Source organism: Jaculus jaculus, chromosome 6 (genome assembly GCF_020740685.1).
Source record: "Jaculus jaculus isolate mJacJac1 chromosome 6, mJacJac1.mat.Y.cur, whole genome shotgun sequence".
Classification (NCBI taxonomy): Eukaryota; Metazoa; Chordata; class Mammalia; order Rodentia; family Dipodidae; genus Jaculus; species Jaculus jaculus.
In genome coordinates, this window is record NC_059107.1 from 118,875,254 (window position 1) to 118,897,570 (window position 22,317).

At 36.0% G+C, this 22,317-nt stretch overlaps 1 protein-coding gene across 1 annotated transcript; it reads left to right on the forward strand.

The window, feature by feature from the left end:
• The first annotated feature begins 1,975 nt into the window (after nucleotides 1-1,975).
• Nucleotides 1,976-20,329, forward strand: LOC101598926 (GLIPR1-like protein 2). The gene is given in 8 exon segments (XM_045152243.1): nucleotides 1,976-2,023; nucleotides 4,816-5,061; nucleotides 7,035-7,045; nucleotides 7,047-7,136; nucleotides 12,210-12,244; nucleotides 12,247-12,294; nucleotides 19,919-19,943; nucleotides 20,023-20,329. Coding segments are annotated over 8 exon segments (810 nt in total).
• The last annotated feature ends 1,988 nt before the right edge of the window (nucleotides 20,330-22,317 follow it).

Genomic DNA, 22,317 nt, shown 5'->3' on the forward strand with positions numbered 1-22,317 from the left:
AGAGCCACACCTCACAGCAGAGAGAGGGTTTGAATGTGTCTTCCCTTATTTTTTCTTTTTAGTGCCATTGTGATAGAATTATTCCCTTATTTTTTCTGTTTATATTGTTAATGCATAGAAATGTTTGAAATTTTGTGTAATGATTTTGTGGCATGCTATTTTAGCAAATTCATCATAGTTTCTGAATTTAATGTTCTTGTGATTAAAATATATTCATTAATAAACCTTCAATTAGGGTATAAGTAGTAAACTCTGTATTTTCCTATATAACATAACATTTATTTAATATACTTAAATAATGTTCTTTTTCTCCCCTTAATAGGCTTCTGACTTCCCTCATTGTTTGTGACATTTCTTTTGCTATATGATCAGATAGCCCAAAATATGGACCCTCAACCACTATCAATATTGAAAACTTGTCACAAATGAAAATTTTCAGCTCCTATTTTGTTCCTACTGATTGATAAACCTTGGTTTAGAACCAAATAATCTATATTTTAACAGGTCCACAGATGATTCTAAAATTTACTGATGTTTGAGGTCCTTTGGTGCTATTGTTACTCTTTTAAAGACAGGTGTTCTTATTTGACTGTTTTAACCGTTTTACCTTGGCTGTTTTATAATTTTAATGTAGTGGTTCCAAGTATTTATTTGATTTCATTTATTCTGTTTTGGACTTGTTCCTGTAGAATCTGTGCTTATGTCTATCAGTAAGACTGAAATTGGCTGTTAATGAGCCTGGTTCCTTTGTCTTTGCTGCCAAGTGTCAAGCCCGCTAAGCAATCTCTCCAGCTCCAACTAGCTCATTTTCAACCTTCTGGACATTCTGTTCTTTATCTTATTTGCTATTTTCCTCCAGTGTCATATTCTTACTATTTTTATTTCTACACTAATTTCTTTGATAATTTTAAACATAATTTATATTTTTATGAAATATTTTAGCTTTACCTGAGTATTATCTTTCATTTAAGCCCAGCTGTGAATTTAAAAGTCTTATAATATGTACATTAAACAATATGAAGTTACTGTTCAACTACTTTTTACTTAGAAAACTGAAGCAATTTCAGAGATTTAAGCTAAAAATTGTATTCATCATTTTCAAAATTTGCTTTAGTAGATTATTTTAATTTGGTCTTCTTTGTTTCTAGAACGGTCTTATATTTTGGATATTTGTTTTTATTTTCTTAAAGCACATTCAAAATATTTTCTTATTAACTACTTCTTAAAAATTTAGCCTCTCAACCTACAGAATGGGAAAAATCTTCACCAGCTATATATCTGATGGAGGATTAATATCTAGGATATACAAAGAACTCAAAAAGTTAAATAATAAGGAATCAAACAAGCCAATCAAGAAATGGACTATTGAGCTAAATAGAGAGTTCTCAATGGAAGAAATATGAATGGCATATAAGCATCTAAAAAAATGTTCTGTCACTAGTCATAAGGGAAATGCAGATTAAAACTACATTGTGATTCCATCTCACTCCTGTCAGATTGGCTACCATCATGAAAACAAATGATCATAAATGTTGGTGGGGATGTGGAAAAAGAGGAACCCTTCTACACTGTTGGTCAGAATGCAATCTGGTCCAGCCATTGTGGAAATCAGTGTGGAGTTTCCTAAAACAGCTAAACATTGATCTACCATATGGCCCAGCTATAGCACTCCTAGGCATATATCCTAAGGACTCATCCCATTTCCTTAGAAGTACATGCTCAACCATGTTTATTGCTGCTCAGTTCAGAATAGCTGGGAAATGGAACCAGCCTAGATGTCCCTCAACTGAGGAGTGAATAATGAAGATATGGCACATTTATACAATGGAGTTCTACTCAGTGATAAAGAAAAATGAAGTTATAAAATTTGCAGAAAAATGGACTTATCTGGAAAGGATTATACTGAGTGAGGTAACTCTGGCCTAGAAAACCAAGCACCACATGTTCTCCCTTATATGTGGATCCTTAGCTACCGATGATTGGGCTTCTGCAGGAGAAGGAAAAACTTCAGTATCAGAGGCCAGTAAGTTGAAAAGGGGATATAAAAGGAAGAGAAAGGAAGGGAGGAGGGTACTTAGTAGGTTGGTATTGTTTATATGTAAGTAGAATGATTGAGATGGGGAGAGGATATGATGGAGAATGGAATTTCAAAGAGGAAAGTGGGGTGGGGGGGTGAGGTAGGGTAATACCATGGGATATTTTTTTATAATCATGGAAGATGTTAATGAAAATTGAGAAAAAAAAAAACAAAAAAAAATTAGCCTCTGATTACAACCATAATTTTATTCATGATTGAATGAAGGAACTTGAAAGAATTATCATTTACTCACAGTCATGTGAAGCAATGCATTAACATGGTTACACATTTGGAGTTAGGATTTGATTTCTGAATTTAAAGGCAAGCTATACACTTTATTGGTTGTGAGACATTGAATAATCTATTTGACCTATTTTTGCTTTGCCTGTGTCCTGTGGGAAAAAGAAATATAGATAGTGACAGACTGAATATGCTGTGATATTTACCTTATTGCCTAAATATATAACAAAGCTATCCCATCAATGTTTGCGTACATATTACTGTGACTTTCACATAACAAAGTTTCCCATAACTTTTCTTAAAATGTGTCTTGGTTATTAAATGTTCAGGTTATGGTGGTAATGATGTATTCCTTATAGGTTTATTATGAAAATTAAATGAGCTAGTACAAATAAAGGAGTTAAATGGGGCTGGGGAGAGAGCTTAGTGGTTAAAGGTGCTTGCTTACAAAGCCTACCACCCAGGTTCAGTTCCCCAGTATGCATATAAAGACAGATGCACAAAGTAGCATATGTATCTGCAGTTTATTTGCAATGACAAGAAGCCCTGTTGCACCCATTCTCTCTGTGTCTCTCTATATGTCTCTGTATTCATAAAGAAATAAATTTTAAAATATGTTATTTAACTATTTATTACATATATATGTATGTATGTATGTATGTATGTATGTATGTATGTATGTATGTAGAGAGAGAAAGAACAGCAGGGCCTCTAGCCACTACAAACAAACTCCAGACACATGTGCATCTGGCTTAAATAGGTACTGGGAAATTGAACCTGGGTCTTTAAGTTTCACAGGCAAGCATTTTAACCACTTAAGCATCTTTCCAGCCCGAAAAATTGTTTTTTTTTTTTTAAAGAAGTTAAAACATGAGTGGTATGTGGGAGATCTGTGTACTACATGCAAAATAAGTCATTAGGAAAATAGCCATGGTATGTTGAAAATAGGAAATAATCTAAAAGCCTATTAATTGTGGAATGGAATGGTTACATTAACGAAATCTTCTCCACAGTATTATAACACTATGAAGTATTTATAAAAATTAAGCATATCTAACTGGATATGGTAGAACATGCATTTTATTCCAACACTTGGGAAATAGAGGTAGAAGGATAAGGATCACTATGAGTTCAAGGCTGGCCTGGGAATACAGAGTGAGTTCCAGGTCAGCCTGTGTTAGAGTGAGACAATTCCTCAAAAACAAAACAAAATTTAAGCCTATCTAGGTGTATTAGTATGGCACAATCTCTACATGAAAAATGCAAGTTGCTGGCGAATAATATCACATATGATTTGATTCCAATAGAAAGGAAAAAAATCACAAAAGGCCTATTTAGAACAACCAAACTTTCATTTGAAATTGTGATATATGTGTGCATCCAGAGAGAGAAATGAATAAATAGGGAGTTTTCTTTGGGAAGAAACAGTAGATGGATATTCTCAAGGTCAATTTATTTATTTATATCTTTAATGTTTATGAAAACATCTATGAAATAGTCAAAGGAAGCAGGACCTTTTAGTAAATTTTTAACACTTTTTTTAAATTTTTTATTTATTTATTTGAGAGCGACAGACACAGAGAGAAAGACAGGTAGAGGGAGAGAGAGAGAATGGGCGCGCCAGGGCTTCCAGCCTCTGCAAATGAACTCCAGACGCGTGCGCCCCCTTGTGCATCTAGCTAACGTGGGACCTGGGGAACCGAGCCTCGAACCGGGGTCCTTAGGCTTCACAGGCAAGCACTTAACCGCTAAGCCATCTCTCCAGCCCAACACGTTTTCTTAAATGTAGTGTACCATAGCTAATTAATCTTTGATTTGGCAGCTATTTTCTTGATTTCTGTAGTGTGTTACTTTCATTGTCCCTAAGTATACAGTAAACTTTATCTATGATGATAAAGGCACATATCTATAGAAATTTTCAGATAACTTAATTTTCAGATTTGCTAATATCTCTGAGAACTAGCATTAATGTTTATATACGAATTTTATAAATTTACCAACATAGGCTAAAAGTATACATGTATTTATATAGTATCTTATTCTAGCAGTGAGCAACTTGAGGACAAAATTATGTTAACTTCTCATTTTATTTCTAAAATCATATGTGCATAATGGTTGAACAATAAATATCTTTAAATGGATAATATTTTAAATTGTTGCTTGATTTGACACAAAAAGCCATAATGTTAAAAATGTATATTCAGAATGCTTCATTAATAAGCATATTCTGTAATTCCAAAGGGTCTATCAGCATGAGTAATATAAAAAGTTGTGTTATCATTTTAACACTTTAGATAAAAATATAATGCATGTTCTTTTGTCTCAGGACTTCAGTCATTTCACTTATGATAACCTCATCTACTCTGCAGATAAGACCTATACATACAAAATTAGAATGGTTTTCCTTAAAGTAGAAAACCTGAGGTAAATAAATTGGAGCACAAAAAAATCTCATTATTTTGTTTTTTTATTTCCTGCTTTTTATGCTTCTTTTTCAGACTTGGGATGTAGCTTTAGCATGAACTGCAAGAGCATGAGGGAAAAAATGTGTGCTTGAATGTAATATTTATTTAGACGACATAAGAATGGTCCATCCCATATTTTGTGGTATTGGCAAAAATATGTGGGTTGGCCTTGAAAAAGAATTTACTTCAAATATTGCTATCAGAATTTTGTTTGAAGAGAGGAAAAAGTATAATTTTGCAAATGGCACTTGCATTGATAACTGTTCTCATTATATTAAGGTATTTATCTTTATATTGTTATAAGTTCAATAGAAGTGTTAATTTCATTACCTAGTTTTAAGTTTTAAGTTTTTAAACTAAATGCTGAAATTACTACTGCAAATAAAATAAAAATTCTAATTAGGTTTATATTTTTAAATTGTCCATTATTCCATCTATTATATGAATCATACAACCAAACGTTCTCCTTTAAAAATAATTTGTTTGTTAGAGACAGAGAGAGAAAGAAACAGACAGAGAGAGAGGGAGAGAAAGAGAGAATGAGTGTGCCAGGGCCTCTAGCCGCTGGAAACGAACTCTAGATGAAAGCACCACCTGTGCATCTGGCTTTACCTGTGGATACTGGGGAATGGAACCTAAGTCTTTAGGCTTCTCAGCAAGTACCTTAACTACTAAGCCTTCTCTCTAGCCCCCACACATTCTTTTTAATATAATCATCTTGGTCTGTATAGCAAAAGACCAAACGAATTTTTCTAAGAATAGTTCAAACTGGAAAAGGAAGTATTAATCAAGTAAATAAAAAGTACTTATAAATTACACCTTAAACAAATAAATGCCTTCATGTTTTTGCCGAGGTCAATGTATATAATATGTAGTTAGTTGATTAAAATGTTTAAATGTAGATTTATAGTACTATTCCCATGCCTCATTTGCAACAGACCAACTAACACTCTACCTCCAAGAATTCTAAACGAGTCTCCCATACATGACTTTTTTATTTCACCAACATGTTGCTTATTTATCTTCTGCTTATATACCGAATACTATACTGAAAGCAGAGAACTTGTCTTTTCAATCAAATATCTCAAGACAACAAAATACTGTTTAGTTTTTCAAGAAATATTTGTATCAAAAATCAAGAAAATTTCAATTCATACAAGTTCATTTCAAACATGATTTTTTTTAGTCCTCTGATGCAATGTTTTATGTAAAACATAAAATTTGAAATGTGTTCATGTTTTCAAACTCCACCTCTTCGATCTACTGAATCATACTTCAAAGAACTTTTATCAGTTACTTATTCTAGTAATTTATGATCATTCTCATACATAACTTTAAAACTCTTTGCAAAGTAACTAAAATTATGTCTCTGACCTGCTATTTTACTTTTTACATCCCTTTTCTGCACCTACCTTCCATCTGCTGAGCTTAATTTAAACTCTTATATTTTATATTACTTTATTTATTTTTAGTAGGAGTTATTTATCTCAGAACCTCACAACAGTAGGCAAATGCCCTATAAACTGAGTTAGATTTATAGCTTGCTTTTTATTTGCTATTAATATATTTCACCCTGTATTTCTTTAAGAATCATAGTAAATGGATCTGGTTGCACACAGATTAATAAAACAAAACAAGACCCTTTTGTTTAGTTGGAGTATTAGAAATACTAAGAACATACAGAAAATTTTTGGAATGTCATTCATCATTCCCATTTTTTGATTTTAATTCAAGACCTGTTTTTCCTTTTATAGGGACCTGAATGTTCCATAGTCTTTCTAGTAAAAATCACAAATTGTGTTTTATTTTGTAATTTCCTCAACAAAAGGAAAAAGAAATGCTGCTGGCATCCAGTTTGGCTTCCCTTCTATAACCTTAGTTTCCCTGCTTTCCTCTCTTCTATTAACAACTTTCATTTTTGTAAAACTTTTTCTCCTCTCTAATCTTCCTTCCTCTCTGCCAAAGAACTAGAGCTTTCAAATTCAATAAGGTATTGGAAATTGACTGATCTTTTGTGACATTCATTGGCTCTGTAACATTATTCTGGATAAATGGTCCTCAACTGTTTTTCATAAAATGAAACAGGTTAAAATTTGGAAATGCTACCCTAAATCCATGACAAAGCTCTAACTATCTCTAATGAATGAGAATTGTTCATTTTCCTTGAATTGTTTGATTAAAGATTCTTTATGATATAAGCAAAACAGATTCTTACAATTCAATTTTGTATTTTTCTGATGCTTTTATTTTAGCTTGTTTGGGAACTCTTACAAAGTTGGTTGTGCTGTTACTCCATGTTAAAAAATTGGAAATATCATTAATACAGCACTTTTCATATGCAATTATGCTCCAGGGTGAATTAACTTAAATTTAAGAATAAAAATAAATTAAGAATACTTCATGTTTAAATTTTCTTGACATTTTGAGTCTTTATGATCTATAAAAGCATTTAATATAAAATTTTATGTTAATGCATTTTAGTTCCATAATGAAATGTTATAACTTGGGCATATAGTTTTTACTTATATACTAGCTGACTGATACCTCCTAAAAGAATCTTAACGTTACCAATAATTCATAATATCTAGCTTAGCTATTACAGGATTTATTTCCTTTTTTTTTGTTTGTTTGTTTTTGTTTTTGTTTTTGTTTTTCGAGGTAGGGTCCCACTCCCACTCTGGTCCAGGCTGACCTGGAATTAACTCTGTCATCTCAAGGTGGCCTTGAACTCATGGCAATCCTCCTACCTCTGCCTCCCGAGTGCTGGGATTAAAGGCGTGCGCCACCACGCCCGGCTCAGGATTTATTTCTATAATAGTTCATTCACATATTTATAATAAAAATATTTAGTAACAGTTGTTTTAGAGATACAGGAAAATATTTTTAAGTGTAAGTACACCTAACAGATTACATAATGGAGATATTCATTGGGACTAATCTGTTATATAAAAAAAATTCATTAATGTCAAAAATGGAAACACATTCTTTAAGTCTTTAGTCAAGATATCCATATAAACCTTGAGTTCTTTCTACTTACTTATGTAATCATCTGCCATTTATGGGAAGTAACTGCCTTCTAAAATAGCCTTTATCTCTGAAGACCTCTACTGGAAATTCCTAAATCAGTATATTACTACTATCAATACCAATGCTATAACTTCTCAACAGATGAGAAAATATTCTCATCAACACTTCAAAAGACTGCCTACTAGGATTGAAGAGGAATCTGCTAAATAAGACTTTAGAACTAAACCAAAAAGAAAATAAAATCCTTTAATTACTAATTATATTTCTCTACATGGGGAAAACAATAGAATTGTGTTATAAGATGAATAAATCTCAGAAAACCCCTTTCCTATGAAAATCTGATGACAGTATATAGTCTAACAAGGAGATAAATACATATCAAAACATGAACACAAAAGTAATATTTCATCTAGCTGGGCGTGGTGGCGCACGCCTTTAATCCCAGCACTCAGGAGGCAGAGGTAGGAGGATTGCCATGAGTTCGAGGCCAACCTGAGATTACATAGTGAATTCCAAGTCAGCCTGGGCCAGAGTGAGACCCTACCTTGAAAACCCAAAATAATAATAGTAATAATAATATTTTATCTAAAATATGCCATAAATATAAAGCAGGAAAAGCAAGTAAGGGAAGATGGTTATGGAAGAAAACCTAGTCCCAGAAGTAGTGTCACTTTAGCTCTAAGCCAAATAGTAACTAAACTATATTCCATGTGAAAGAAAGAATATCATAACATATCTCTGAGTTTGCAGAATTTCACACATTTGACAGATGAGTAACTGAGGAGGAGAGGTAGGTGGAAGCTTCCAAAAAAGAACAGTTTTCAAAAAGATTACGCTGAGTCTCATATGGCCCAGAAAGCAGAGAAATAAGGGTCACAGAGGAAGTACAGTTTGACCAGAACAAGCGAACCACTGTGGTATCTTGGAGTAGGGCTGCATATTAAATTACCAAAATTGCAGTTATTTTAAAGAGTACTCATTGTCACAATTCTGTAGGTTCAATCACAAAGTGACTGGATTCATGGGGCCCCAAAGGCCAAAAATTAGTGTGTTGATTAAGTTCTGTAACTGACTCTCTGAAGAAGTGTGCATCCAAGATTACTCAGGCTGTTAGTAGAATAGTTCAGGTCTAAGTGGTTCTGGGAATTGGGCTCCCAGTTCCTTGCTGGAGGTCAGCCAGGTACTGCTCTCACCTGCTAAGCTCTGTACTCCTTAAACAACCACCATCAACTAAACAAAGGGATGTTAGATTCTCACACTTCAACTCTTGGAATTCTCTTTAGTACCTAACCAAAGAAAACTCTCTGCATTTAAAACATCAGTTTAGGGCTTGAGAGATTGCCCAGCAGTTAAAGTGCTTCCCTGCAAGCCTAATGACTGAGTTTGATTCCCAAGTACCCACATAAAGCCAGATGCACAAAGTGGCACATTCATCTGAAGTTTGTTTACAGCAGCTAAAGGCCCTGGTGCACCCATATTCATGTCCCCTCTCTCTCCTTGCAAATAAATAAATAAAATATTTTTTTAAAACCATGTTTATCTGAATTATGAAGAGATATAGGATAGGAACAAAATGACTTTGGACTTGATCTGCAATTTACTACAGGATTGTTCATTTAATTATAGTTTTATAGTACATGTAACAGGTGCTGACTTGGTGATAGAATTCCACATTTTTACATGGTCATCTATCCTGAAAACAGTATTAGTCTGTTGTGAAGTATGTAAAAACACTACCCCCACACACATAAAACTGCATGAGCCAAACACACACACACACACACATGCACACACACACTATTTTTAAATGAAAATGATATTTTTGTAAAGTTGCTATGAAATTATTGAAGTAATTCACCTAGATGCACATTTAGATCCAGTAGACCTTGTGCATACAACATACTTAGAGGAGAAAGAGGCCAGAAGAGAAGGCAATAAAATCTACTCAAATCTAAGTATCAACTGTTAAAATAAGTAAATTATAGGATCCAAAAATATTTAGTAAAGAACAATGACTTGAAATTAATAGTTATGGAATGCATTCTGATGGGTCGTATTGTTTTATATACTTGAGCAGACAGAGCTAGACTGTATTTCCCATCTTCCTTATATAGAGTCATGTGGTCAAGCTTTTGCTGGTAAGACAGAGGCCATTTTCCAAATCTAGCATTAAAAACATTCCATGTTATTATTCCCATTCTTGGGCATCTCTCATCATCTGGCTGCATGCAAAGGATTGGTTACAGAATTCAAACATCCTAGAGGATAGCAATACCTCAGAATAATTGCATCCACTACAATATCTCAACCTCAGGTAGTGGAGCTAGCAGAAGTGTGTGAGGAGAGCCTAGTGAAGAAAGAAATAAAACATTAATGTGTTGGCAGAGATTTAAATAATATATAGGCTTGCTTTCAGTCTTTTTTAATACACAAGGTTGCTCTCTTTCCATATTATTCTGCTTTTATATAATTTATGATTCAATGAACACCATACTTAAATAGCCATTTACAAAAGGGAGAACAATTCTTAGAGACCATTTAAAATGAGGACAATATGAGGAACTCTAACCAATCAAAAAAAAAAAAAAAAACTGCAGTGGTTTTGACTTGTTTCCCAGAACCAGCTCTGTGTTCCATTCCACGGAGCATATCTGTTAGCCAAATCAAGAGCAGTTTGTTACCCACCATGGCTGTGTGCCACTGTTTCACTTGTGTGAGCGTCATGTCAGGTTGCTTGTTGCTGAGTAGCTTAGACCAAGAGTTGCTTGGACAGATGTTGATTATTTTCCCTCAGTCACTCATGGAGCACCTTCTGGCACTAGATGAGCTGTCTTGGGACTGACTTTCTTCCAGATTCCAGGCATGTCACTCCATGTTCCGTACCAACAGCATATGTTGTCACAAGCCTGCTCTCTATTATTAAGGTCCCACCAATTGTGAGCTACAAGAGGGCCTATACCTATTAAAATCTCTCTAAAAGAATAATGGGTATCCCATTTATCTGGTGCTGTCTTCACTCTCCATTAGAGAATTTGCTGCTCTTTTTCAGATAGACTCAGATCCTGAGGAGAGAATCAGCCCATCTCACCTCACCAGGGCTCCAGCTAAAACCATAAAGTAATTGGGGAAATTAGCAAGAGCAATTGCTTTGTTGGTGAACCTGGTACCAGCACAAGGGTGAAGTAGATAGACACAGAGAACACTCAACTCCTACCAAACCAGATATCCAGAGACACAGAGGCTCCCAAGACCTCATCACTGAAGTCGACTTAAAACGAACCCAACATGGCTCAGGGAAATTTGTGGAAGCAGGGGCAGAAAGATTGTTAGAGCCATAAATTGGGATCTTATGCACAGAGACATTGCCTCTTACCCATAACTGATGGCTAACCCTACAATGAACAGCTAACATTCTCCAGTGATTCAGGATCCCTGTGGATTGAGGAGGACAGGGAAGAGGCTAATGATGGTACCAACATGGCTGTATACAAACTGTGTACATAACTAATAATAACTTTAAAAAGAGAGAGAAAGAGAAGAAAAAAGAAAAAGAAGAAAAAATGCAGTGCTAACTATGTATATTCATTGTCTGGCCAGCTGTGATTTTTTTTAAGACCACAAATTTTCAGATATTATGACTAAATATTAAAGTATGAAAAGTTGTGCTTTTTAAAATAATGAAATATAGCTGGAGGTGTTGCTCAGTGGTAGAGCACTTGCCAAACATGCCCAGTCTGGGTTTGACTCCCAGAACCAGAAAAACCAAGCCAAAAAGAAAAGAAATACAGAATATGACTGAAAAAATATACAAAACAACACACTCTTATACCTTTACTATAAGTGACAAAACCAAAAACCAATTATATGACACAATACTTTATCCATAATTATTATGCCATATTCTATTAGATTAAGTCAACTTGGCAAATCCATCCTTATATTCATTTTCTTTTTCATGTATCTGTGTATTCCTTTTGTAGACTATGAAATCATTCTTGTAGCTGGGACTTTGGGACTATAGGCATTTAAGGATATTATCAACTCTTCAAGTAATTAACACATTATAGAACTTTTTATACATTTGTGCCAATGAGGAAACAATTATCTATGAAACATTCTATACTAACCATTTTTAAAAACACATTTTGCTTAAAAAATAAAATGAAATGTTAAAGTCTTTGGACATTTAAGTTATAGTCCCCATTTTAAGAATGCAAGAATTAATTTTAGAAAACATAGGATTCTGAGATAGGGAAAGCATATAATTGCATTCCTTATTAAAATACTTCCTTGAAACCATTTTATTTATTAAATCATCTTCTTAAATGTGTTAAGCTTCAAAATATTTATTTAAATCACATATAAAATGGTGTATTTTCTTACTGTCTGCTTTTTTGTAGAGAAACTTTAACAAGAAGGCCTTATGAAGCAGGAGTATTTGCACTCAATGTGGTCCTCATGACAAGTACACAGATCTTCTGTGCAGTAAGAGAAAGAAAATAACCTTAAAATGAAAAGTAAAAATTCCCTAATGCATAACACAATAACCAAAGTGCCCTCATAGAATATTAGCCTTATTGTGACATAAACATTGCTGCTCTGATTGTGATGCCACTTTATTATCAAAAAGAGTTGAGTCACTATAGGCTATAGACCTTTCTAACCTCCAGATCCTTTCCTGTGCCATCCTTCATCCCCATAAAACCAGAATATCAGAATAAGGAATGAGGGCTAACAGTTATGCCCTAAAAAAAGCTTTACACCTAACTCCTGAAATAGGGCAGTTTCACAATGACTGCTTTTAAGTAAAGGAAATTCAAAAATTACTTCTGGGGGAAAAATAGTAAACTAACACATTAAATAATTTGCTTTTTCTCAATGAACCACTCCCCCCAAAAAAAGAAAGAAAGAAAGAAAAAGAAGACATGAAATCCCCCAAACACTCAGAGAACAAGGTGTCACTAATATGTTTGATTTAACTTTTATTCCAAACATAAGTGGCTATACTCTATGGTAAAATTACATTTGGAATATGCAATGCTCCAAAGAATGTAGCACAGGACAAATTCAGAGTTTATTATGCTTCAGTGCACCCACACCAGTGGAGTTTCGGTGGAATAGCAGTATTGTGATTCAGTGCCCTCACACCACTGCCCTTGCTTTACTTTAATCAAGATGCAGGATCTTTCTCTTCTTCATCTCCTTTGGTCCATCTCTGAGCCACTAATTAAATCACTGGCAAGTAAGCATCTGCACATGTTGAAATCATAGAAACCAAACATGAAATGGGTCCATCAAAGTGCAGTAGGCATAGGGATAGAAGCACATTTAGCAGGGAAAAGCTCATATGCACATGGAGTTGTGGACCAGGATGAGATGTAAGAGCCTCACTAAGCAAAGTGAATGTATATCCCTGCATGAGGCCAGGATTACTTGGGATATTCAAGTCAGAGCAGGATGAAGTTGTGTCTGTGCAGGATCTGCTCAGCATGTATACTGTGCTGAAGAAGGAGAGAACATCAGTATAAGGTAGGAAGGAAATCCTGGCATAGGCTGTCCGTCAGAGCAGAGGAAGAAGGTATCCATATTGGATGCTCTAACGTTGTAAGGAAGGAATTACATATACAGCTGGCCTGACAAACAGATACCATGACCTAAGCTGGCAAGGGCATCCATTCTTAAGGTGAAAACTCACATGAGATACTGGAGTCTAAATGAGGCTTCCATGTAGGGAAAGTAACCTGACATAAGTGAGGCCAGAGCTATAATGGAAAGGCCTAGAGCCATGTTCTGAAGTATTCACAGTCTGAAAGTATGTTCAGAAGGTCAGCCTGTAGGTTACCAGATTAAATAGAGAACATTTAGTTAAATTTGAATTTTTTGCTTGCTAACCCTGGCTACTTTTGTGCTGGGTGTCTAGCCCCGTCAGTGAGAGGAGAACACACAGTCGTGAGACAAGGGTAGAGGTGGTGATAGTAGAAGACCTGCTTCCAGGACTCACGCAGGGAAAGACTAAGACAAATTCAAATTTCATATATATATATATATATATATATATATATATATATATATATATATATATATATATTTGAAAGTAAGGAAGTGCACAGAGAATGATGGAGACCTGAAATGCAAAGGACAGATATTATCTTTAAGGGCTTTCACTAACATGAAGTAGAACCATTTGAATACAGAAGTAATGATAGTAATCAATTACAAGTCAGGGAATGACAAAATGATGAAATCATATTGCTATAAATTCAAAAATGAATGAATGAAAATTTTGGTGAGAGACATGTAATTACCTAATTTAAAAGTAAATCCACATAAAAATATTTAATTCCATGTGGGAAAAGGGGTAAGTGACCATGGAGCAGCTGGCACCACCCTAATCAGATGATGAAAGTGAACCTCATGAGGGTCAGGCAAACTACACGTCTCCCAGGAAGATGCACAAGAAGAACGCAGCACTGCTTCTCTGGTTTTTCTGGCAAGACTTGTAATTCAAACACACAGTGCCATCAAATAGAAGTTCAAAATGCTATCTTTCAATTGAAGATGTTCACAAAACAATGGAATTGTTCTTTTTTAAAATGTGGACGTGCTGGAGAAATGTCTTATTAAGTTGCTTGTCTACAAAGCCAAAATAATAAGGTTTGATTCTCCAGGATCCACATAAGCCAGATGCACACGGTGGTGCACATGTCTGGAATTCATTTGTAGCAGCTGGAGGCCCTGGCATGCCCATTCTCTCTTTCACTGTCTCTCTCTCTCTCTCTCTCTCAAACAATAAAATATTTAGGCTGGGTATCATGGCACATTACTTAAATCCCAGAATTCAGGAGGCAGGAATAGGAGGATCACCATGAATTCAAGGCCACCCTGAGACTACAGAGTGAATTCCAAGTCAGCCTAGACTGTAGTGAGACCTACCTTAAAACTCTCCCCCACCCCCGCCAAAAAAAAAAAAAAGAAATTTAAAAAATGTAGAATGTGGAGGACATAAAAGTTAGTGTAAAGACCACCCCTGAGGAGACTTAAAATTTAAATAAAATGCACACTTCTGAGATGGGTTATTTTGCTGGTGAACAAGTGTGGTCTGAGCAGACAGCAGCAAGGCAGTTGTCAGATTCCTGATATGGATGCCTGCATGACAACGTACATGTGCACACTACCTACCCTGGGACGACAAAAGTCAGACTGGCACCTTGCATTCAGCTGCTTCTAAGTAAATGTCCAGCCTATAATGAGACTTCTTTTTATGTGTTTGGAGTTAGTTCAAAAACTATTGAGTTTCTTTTTTAAAAATTTGCAAAATCTAAAGACTTAGAGACTCTTGTTGAAGTTTAGGGAAGAAAACAGATTCATGCTAGAGTACTTGTGGGAGAAAAAGATGATGAGGCGAAATTCAGGTAACAGCTGTCAAGCAAATCTTGGCAGATCTGATCTGGTGGTGGGAAGCAGAGGTAAATGTCGGGTTTTACGAGTGGGGCAATGTGATGTGGCAGGAGTAAATGTAAAGAAGCTGTGGCAGGGTTCTAGAGATGGCTTAGCAGTTAAGTGCTTGCCTATGAAACCTAAGGAACCTGGTTCAAGGCTCGATTCCCCAGGACCCACGTTAGCCAGATGCACAAGGGGGCGCACGTGTCTGGAGTTTGTTTGCAGTGGCTGGAGGTTCTGGTGCGCCCATTCTCTCTTTCTCTCTCTGTCTCTCTCCCACTTTCTCTGCCTGTCACTCTCAAATAAATTAAACAAAAAAATTAATTTTAAAAAAAGCTGTAGCAAGTACATGACGCTTGATGTGGATCATCATTAGTTTTAAACACATGTTTAAGGTCAGAGTCTGAGGAGGGTCGTTAGGTGAAGTGCCTGTCCTACAAGCATGAGGACCCTAGCAGGAATGTAACATGTCGGGCATGGTGGCATACACCTGGAATTGTTGTTTTGGCGAGGCAGACAAGAGGATTCCTGGGACTTGTCTAGCCCAGTTGGAAAGCTCTGCTGACACCTATCTCTTAAAGTAGAGTGATTCAAGAAGACATCTGATATCAACCTCTGGCCTCCACATGCATGCACACACATACAAACACGCTCTGATGCAAAAAAATACCTGAGTAGATGACCTAGACAGATGGATCAGTGGTTAAGTCACTTGCCTGCAAAGCCTAACAACCCAGCTCAATTCTTAAATACCCGTGTAAAAGCTGATGACAAAATGGCACATGCATCTGGAACTTGTTTGTAGCTGCTGGAGGCCCTTGTATGCCCATTCTGTCTGTCTCTTCTTTACCTCCCTCTGCATACAAAATAAATATTTGTTAAATACCTGCAGTAGAGAAGACTAGCAAGTTTAAGGTACATATTAGAGTGATATTTGAGGATTATTAACCTACAGATGGAATTATTTTATATTTTATAGGAGAGAAGTGACTTACGTAGGGTATGGTGGCTTGATTCAGGTGTTCCCCATAAACTTAGGTGTTCTGGAGGTTAGGTTCCCCAGCTGATGGCAATAGGAAATTAAAGCTTCCTGGAGAAGTGCATTGTTGGAGGGGTGGGCTTATGGGTGTTATAGCTAGTTTCCACTTGTTAGTGTCTGGCACACTTTCCTGTTGGTATGGTCCACCTGATGTTGGCCAGGGGGTGAGGTCCACCTTCTGCTCATGCCTTCATTTGCTCCTGCTATCGTGGAGCTTCTTCTCAAGCCTATAAGGCAAAATAAACCACTTTATCCCACATGCTGCTCTTGGTTGGGTGATTTCTACAAGCATTGACAACCTGTCTGCAACATAGGGTATAAGAGATAATAGTAGTATAGTAAGGATAGAATCTTAATGGGCAAGAAAATGATGACAGATCAGAATTTCCAACCTGCCTTCTTCTGTGTGCTTCTATTTCAAGGTTCCATTTTCACAGTCTTTTCAGTGCTACTCAGACCTGTCATGTAAGTAAAACCATGGTCACTCTAGGACAGAAAGCTGGCTCAGTTCAAACTAATTTGTTTCAGATCTGTGCCAAGTCCACATAGCTAGATGAGCCCAGAAGTTCATGAAAAGTTAGGATTTCTTTTTAATTGTTTTACTTGCTTTTTTGACAGTCTCTCCTCTTAAACTCCAAGATCCTTCTGCCTACACCTTCCAAGTGCTAGGGTTACAGAGGTATATGCAACTTTTGTGAACAAGTTTATAAAGACTCCTATTTTCTTCCACTCTTTTACCTGCAGTTTATTTGATACCTTCCAGTTTCCTGGATCTTTTTGGAATCCACTTCCATATTTGAGTCATGTTCAGGGCCAAAATATCAGAACATATAGAAAAAGAAAGCAAAGAGTTTGACCCACAATTGAAACCACAAATCAAGCAAATGGTGAAAACAGTTTCCCTCCTCAGATGATTGGCTGTTTGGTTACTTCTTGCTGCCACTTACATTGCCACATCACTGCCACCAGGTAGTCTGGAGCTTGGACATGAGAGAACTGAGAACAAGAATCATAAGACTAACTTGGTGGTTTCTCCACCTGTTTCCCACTCTTCAGCCAGAATCAGGCTCTCCTAGATTCCTTCTGTCTGCTCCCTAATGCTCACCTCCAGATTGGGGCAGTACTGAATTCCGGTGGGGAAGTGCCAGAGATGGAAAACTGGTAAACAAACAACCATTTCAGCAGCACTTTGAATTCTGGAATTCTCTCAATCTGCCTACAGATATTTACTCTTTGGAGTTCTCAAATAGCTGTCTATGCACTCTATGCAGGATTTATAGTTTTATTCAATAGTGGAAGAGACAAGCTGAAATATGTTTATGCCATCTATTCTCTAGGCAGAACTGGAATATCATTTTTTAAATATTGATTCATCTCTAGTCTTTCCTCTTTGTAAATCATCCAGAAACCATGGAAACTATAAGAAATAAAAATAAGCTACACCTTCACTAAAAGTAGGAATCATTTGTACAGCTCTACTAAATGTATATAAAGGCAGTCAAATTCAGAGAAGGTTTTTATAGCTATAGATTACAAAGCTCATGCAGCACATTTTCAAAGTTAAATTTTTACAGTTTCAAGTTATGGAGGTCAAGCCCTAAGAAACAAACTCAACAAGTTTTTTTCTTGGGACAGAATTTATAGGATAGAATCAAGAACTCCTAACAACTTTCTCAACACTGAAAAGTAAAAGAGAAGGCAGCTTGTAAAGGATTGAATAATGCTTTCTATTTTTAATTTTTCCAAGAATGTTAAAAGATTGTCTTACTTAGAAAGACAATTCACTAATTAAAAAGTAATTGTAGACTGGACATGGTAGTGTATGCCTTTAACCCCAGAAGTCAGGAAGCACAGGTAGGCAGATTGTCCTAAATTTCAGGCCACCCTGAGACTGCACAGTGAATTGCAGGTCAGCCTGGGCTAGAGCGAGATCCTAGTTGGAAAAGACCACAATAAATAAATAAACAAACAAACAAATAAATAAATAAGCCCATTGTAGAAATGGAAATATCATTTGCAATAGCATAGGAATTAAAAAATGCTGGGAAACACAGTGACAAGTATTTAGATCATGACTCAGAAATGCAATCAAATGATTTTAATGTTAATGTTTTTTCTGTAAGTATGTGCTAACAAGCCACATCCAATGTGAGTATTAATAGACCCTGCACAAGAGAAGCAAAATAGCAGAGCAGAAAATATAGAGGTACATATTAAAGCTATTTAAGAAAATAATAAAATAAAGTACATAAATAAAAATTTTAACTTTAAGCACTAGAAGTTCCAGAAAAGGTGACACAAAATGGTCAACATAGTCAACATAGCTGTATGAGCTTGTGGACTTAAGTGGGGAATAATTAAAAGCACTTCAAGCAGGCAAGCTAAAGCGAAAAGTCATTTAGTGGTATGTTTCCAACAATCTTAACAACATAAGAAAACCAGCACTCTGGGTATTCTTGCAATAAAATGTTTAGCACAGGAAATACAGTTTGATATGAATACTATATTTAAGGGATCCACAAACTGTGACCAAGAAGCAGAGAAGTAACAACAAAGCCAACCGTTCTTCATTTTACTAAGAGATGTTCTAAATCTTGTATGCATGCAAGTCTTTCTGTGACCTGCAGTCATTTCTGAAGAATTAGGGCTTCTATTCCCTCGCATCTTCCCTAATGTTGCTTATGTCCTAATTATTTGCAGTTTCTAACCTGAAGCTCTATAGAGGAAACAATTCACAGGACTATAATCTTCTGGTTTCAGCTCTACAATACAGAGTCAACTTTACGCTCGTGTGGTAGCCATGACACACCACAGTGGCACATTGGCAGTTGAGAATCACACATAAAAGGAAAAATATCAACCTGTCCTCAAAGTTCTCTACAACAGTAGTTAGTCCTAAGAGACAGTAGAGTGATGTGTATTTGTCATTCACTCATAGAGAGTAAACCACCAATATATATAAAGACAAACCTGTTATTCAAGTATAAACAATTAAATATGAGCTCTAAAGCATAGAACTCAGTACATAGTTCACATGAGCATTTCCTCAAAAACCTTAGATGACCCTCTAATGGGAATGAATGGGAAAACTGTAGTGAAGGAAATACTTGTAAGAATTAGACCTTAAGGACTGGAGAGATGGCTTAGCGGTTAAGCGCTTGCCTGTGAAGCCTAAGGACCCCGGTTCAAGGCTCGGTTCCCCAGGTCCCACGTTAGCCAGATGCACAAGGGGGCGCACGCATCTGGAGTTCATTTGCAGTGGCTGGAAGCCCTGGCACACCCATTCTCTCTCTCTCCCTCTATCTGTCTTTCTCTCTGTCTATCACTCTCAAATAAATAAATAAATAATGAACAAAAAAAAAAAAAAGAATTAGACCTTAAACCCAATGTGGTGGTACATGCCTTTAATCCTAGCACTTGAGAGGCTAAGGTAAGAGGATCACTGTGAGTTCAAGGGCAGCTTGAAACTACACAGTGAACAGGTCAGCCTGGGCTACAGTGAGACCCTACCTTGAAAAATTAGTAAATAAGTAAAATTGAATAAATAAATGGTGGCACCATTGTTAGAAAAGTTCTAATTGAGAAATAATAAAGGTTATGTAATTCTTTATAGACCTTATTTTTTTCTAGGTGATGCAGATCATGACCAAGCCACATGTATGTACTGCCCGTTATTTCTTGAAAAATTTAACTACTTTCTATGAAATACAGCTTTCAATTGCTTCTTTATTTACATATTACCAATTTTGGTATCCACATTGGGAAGTGCCCCACCCACTTGTGTGTGATCCATTGTGCATGTTTATTTTATTATTGAGAATACTGTGTTTTATTCTGTGTATCATAATTGTCTTCACAACACAATGTCAGTTTCCAAATGCCTTATTGAAAAAACAAATGATATTTACCCATGAAGAATCTGAATTAGACACAAGCACTATAGAAACTAAGGCTATAGAGAAGAGAAAAGAATCAGAAGTAGAGAATGAGGGGGAAGAGAGAGAGGAAGAAATGGAGGAAGATGAGGATGAAGAGCAGTAACATGTACCATCAACATAAGCCAAAAGTATAATACAAAAAAAGTAAAAAAAAAAATCAAATAAAGATAGAACACTGAGCTTTAACAAGAAAGAAAATATAAAACAATATTTAATTTCATTGCTTTTCTACAATGCATTTGTAAATTTCTGGTGTATCAAAACAACTATTCATATCAGGTTAGGATCATGAATAGCCATTTTTCTTAATATATCTTCAGTTTAAGCCAGGCATGGTGGCACATACCTTTAATCCCAGCACTCGAGAGGCAGAGGTAGGAGTATCACTGTGAGTTCGAGGCCAGCCTGAGACTACATAGTGAATTCCAGGTCAGCCTGGGCTACAGTGATACTCTACCTCGAAAAATAAAAACAAAACAAAACAAAAAGATGTCTTCAGTTTAAAGGTCTTTGTTCTGTTTTTATACCACCTGTGTTCTACCCAACATCCTGAGGTCAGATGAGAAATGGGGATGATTCTCAAGAGAGTTGTTTTATATTATTATAATTATTATTATAGTTCTTGCCAGTGTTTTCACAATTACTTCACACTAAGAACCCTGTTTGGAAATAATATTACCTCCATTTTTGAAATAAGAAGTTGACTGATTTGTGAAATAGGTTAGTGTAGGACTAATACAAAATTAACTTCTGAACTTTTTTTTTTTTTTTTTTTTTTGGTTTTTTGAGGTAGGGTCTCACTCTGGTCCAGGCTGACTTAGAATTAACTAGGTAGTCTCAGGGTGGCCTCAAACTCTTGGTAATCCTTCTACCTCTGCCTCCTGAGTGCTGGGATTAAAGACATGTGCCACCACGCCCAGCTAACTTCTGAACATTTTGAGGCATTTATTGAAACAGCTTCTGGTGAACAGACCTAAGGAAGCAATCTCTAGGCCACTCAGCCATCTTGACATTCTCAAGGAGCCATAAGAGGTTAAAGATTAGTACAGAACATTAATTACAAGAATGAGGATGTGGCTCTAGTAAGGCATCTGGTGTTTGCTCTCACCCTGAGGTCAAGATATCCTGATAATTGGTATCTACTTCATATGTGAAGGTAACTGTAAACTTTTTGCTTTTTAAATCATGCTTTCTTGTTTGCTTTTGCTAAAGAGAATTGTGTGTGGACGGAGTGGCTGGGGGTTTTTAGATGGTTTTAAAGAAATGTGGTTTTGCTTTTAAAAACTCACTGTAGAAGTAGGATGGGGCTGCTCTCCTCCTTGGTGTGAGGGGACAGACAGTGGCTTGAGAAAGACTCTGCTTTTTAGTTTTTATTTGGGCAGTTTTCTGTTCATATCAATAAATTTTATAGCCAGGCCTGGTAGAGCATGCCTTTAATCTCAGCACTTGGGAGGCAGAGGTAGGAGGTTCACTGTAAGTTTGTGGCCACCCTGGGACTATAGAGTGAGATCCAGGTCAAGCTGGGCTACAGTGAGACCCTACCTCATAAAACAAACAAACAAAAAAAGAATGAATTCTTTGTGAGACTAGGTTTAACTCCACATTTGAATAATGCATTTTATATCTGAATGCCAAAACTGATCCTTCAACATCATCCAATGCAGGGACATTTACTCACTATAAAGAATTACCTGACAGTATGCTAAGGTTAACCAATTGTGCCATAAGCTTATCTTCATCCTGAAGATACAGAAATAATGTATATTTTAGATATGCTGTCATATTTCCATAAGCTTCATTTTTCTGGAAATTCTTCTCCTGTCCTATCTCCCATCTCTACTTCTCCCCAAACCCACATACCCCTTGTTCGTGGAACTTTAGTTCTGAATTTCTCTTTGTAGTACACAAATAATAGGTTAAAACCTTCAGTGAGCCTGAGAGCATGAAACGCAGATATAGCTGAGAGAATTTCTGTTATTCTGTTTTCATGACATTGAGTTAGGGAGAGTATACGTCAATCAGGGTATTCTGTCCCAGATAGTTAGGAAAAGAGAATAAGTATTTTGGGAGACAGAGATTGTATTGTGAATT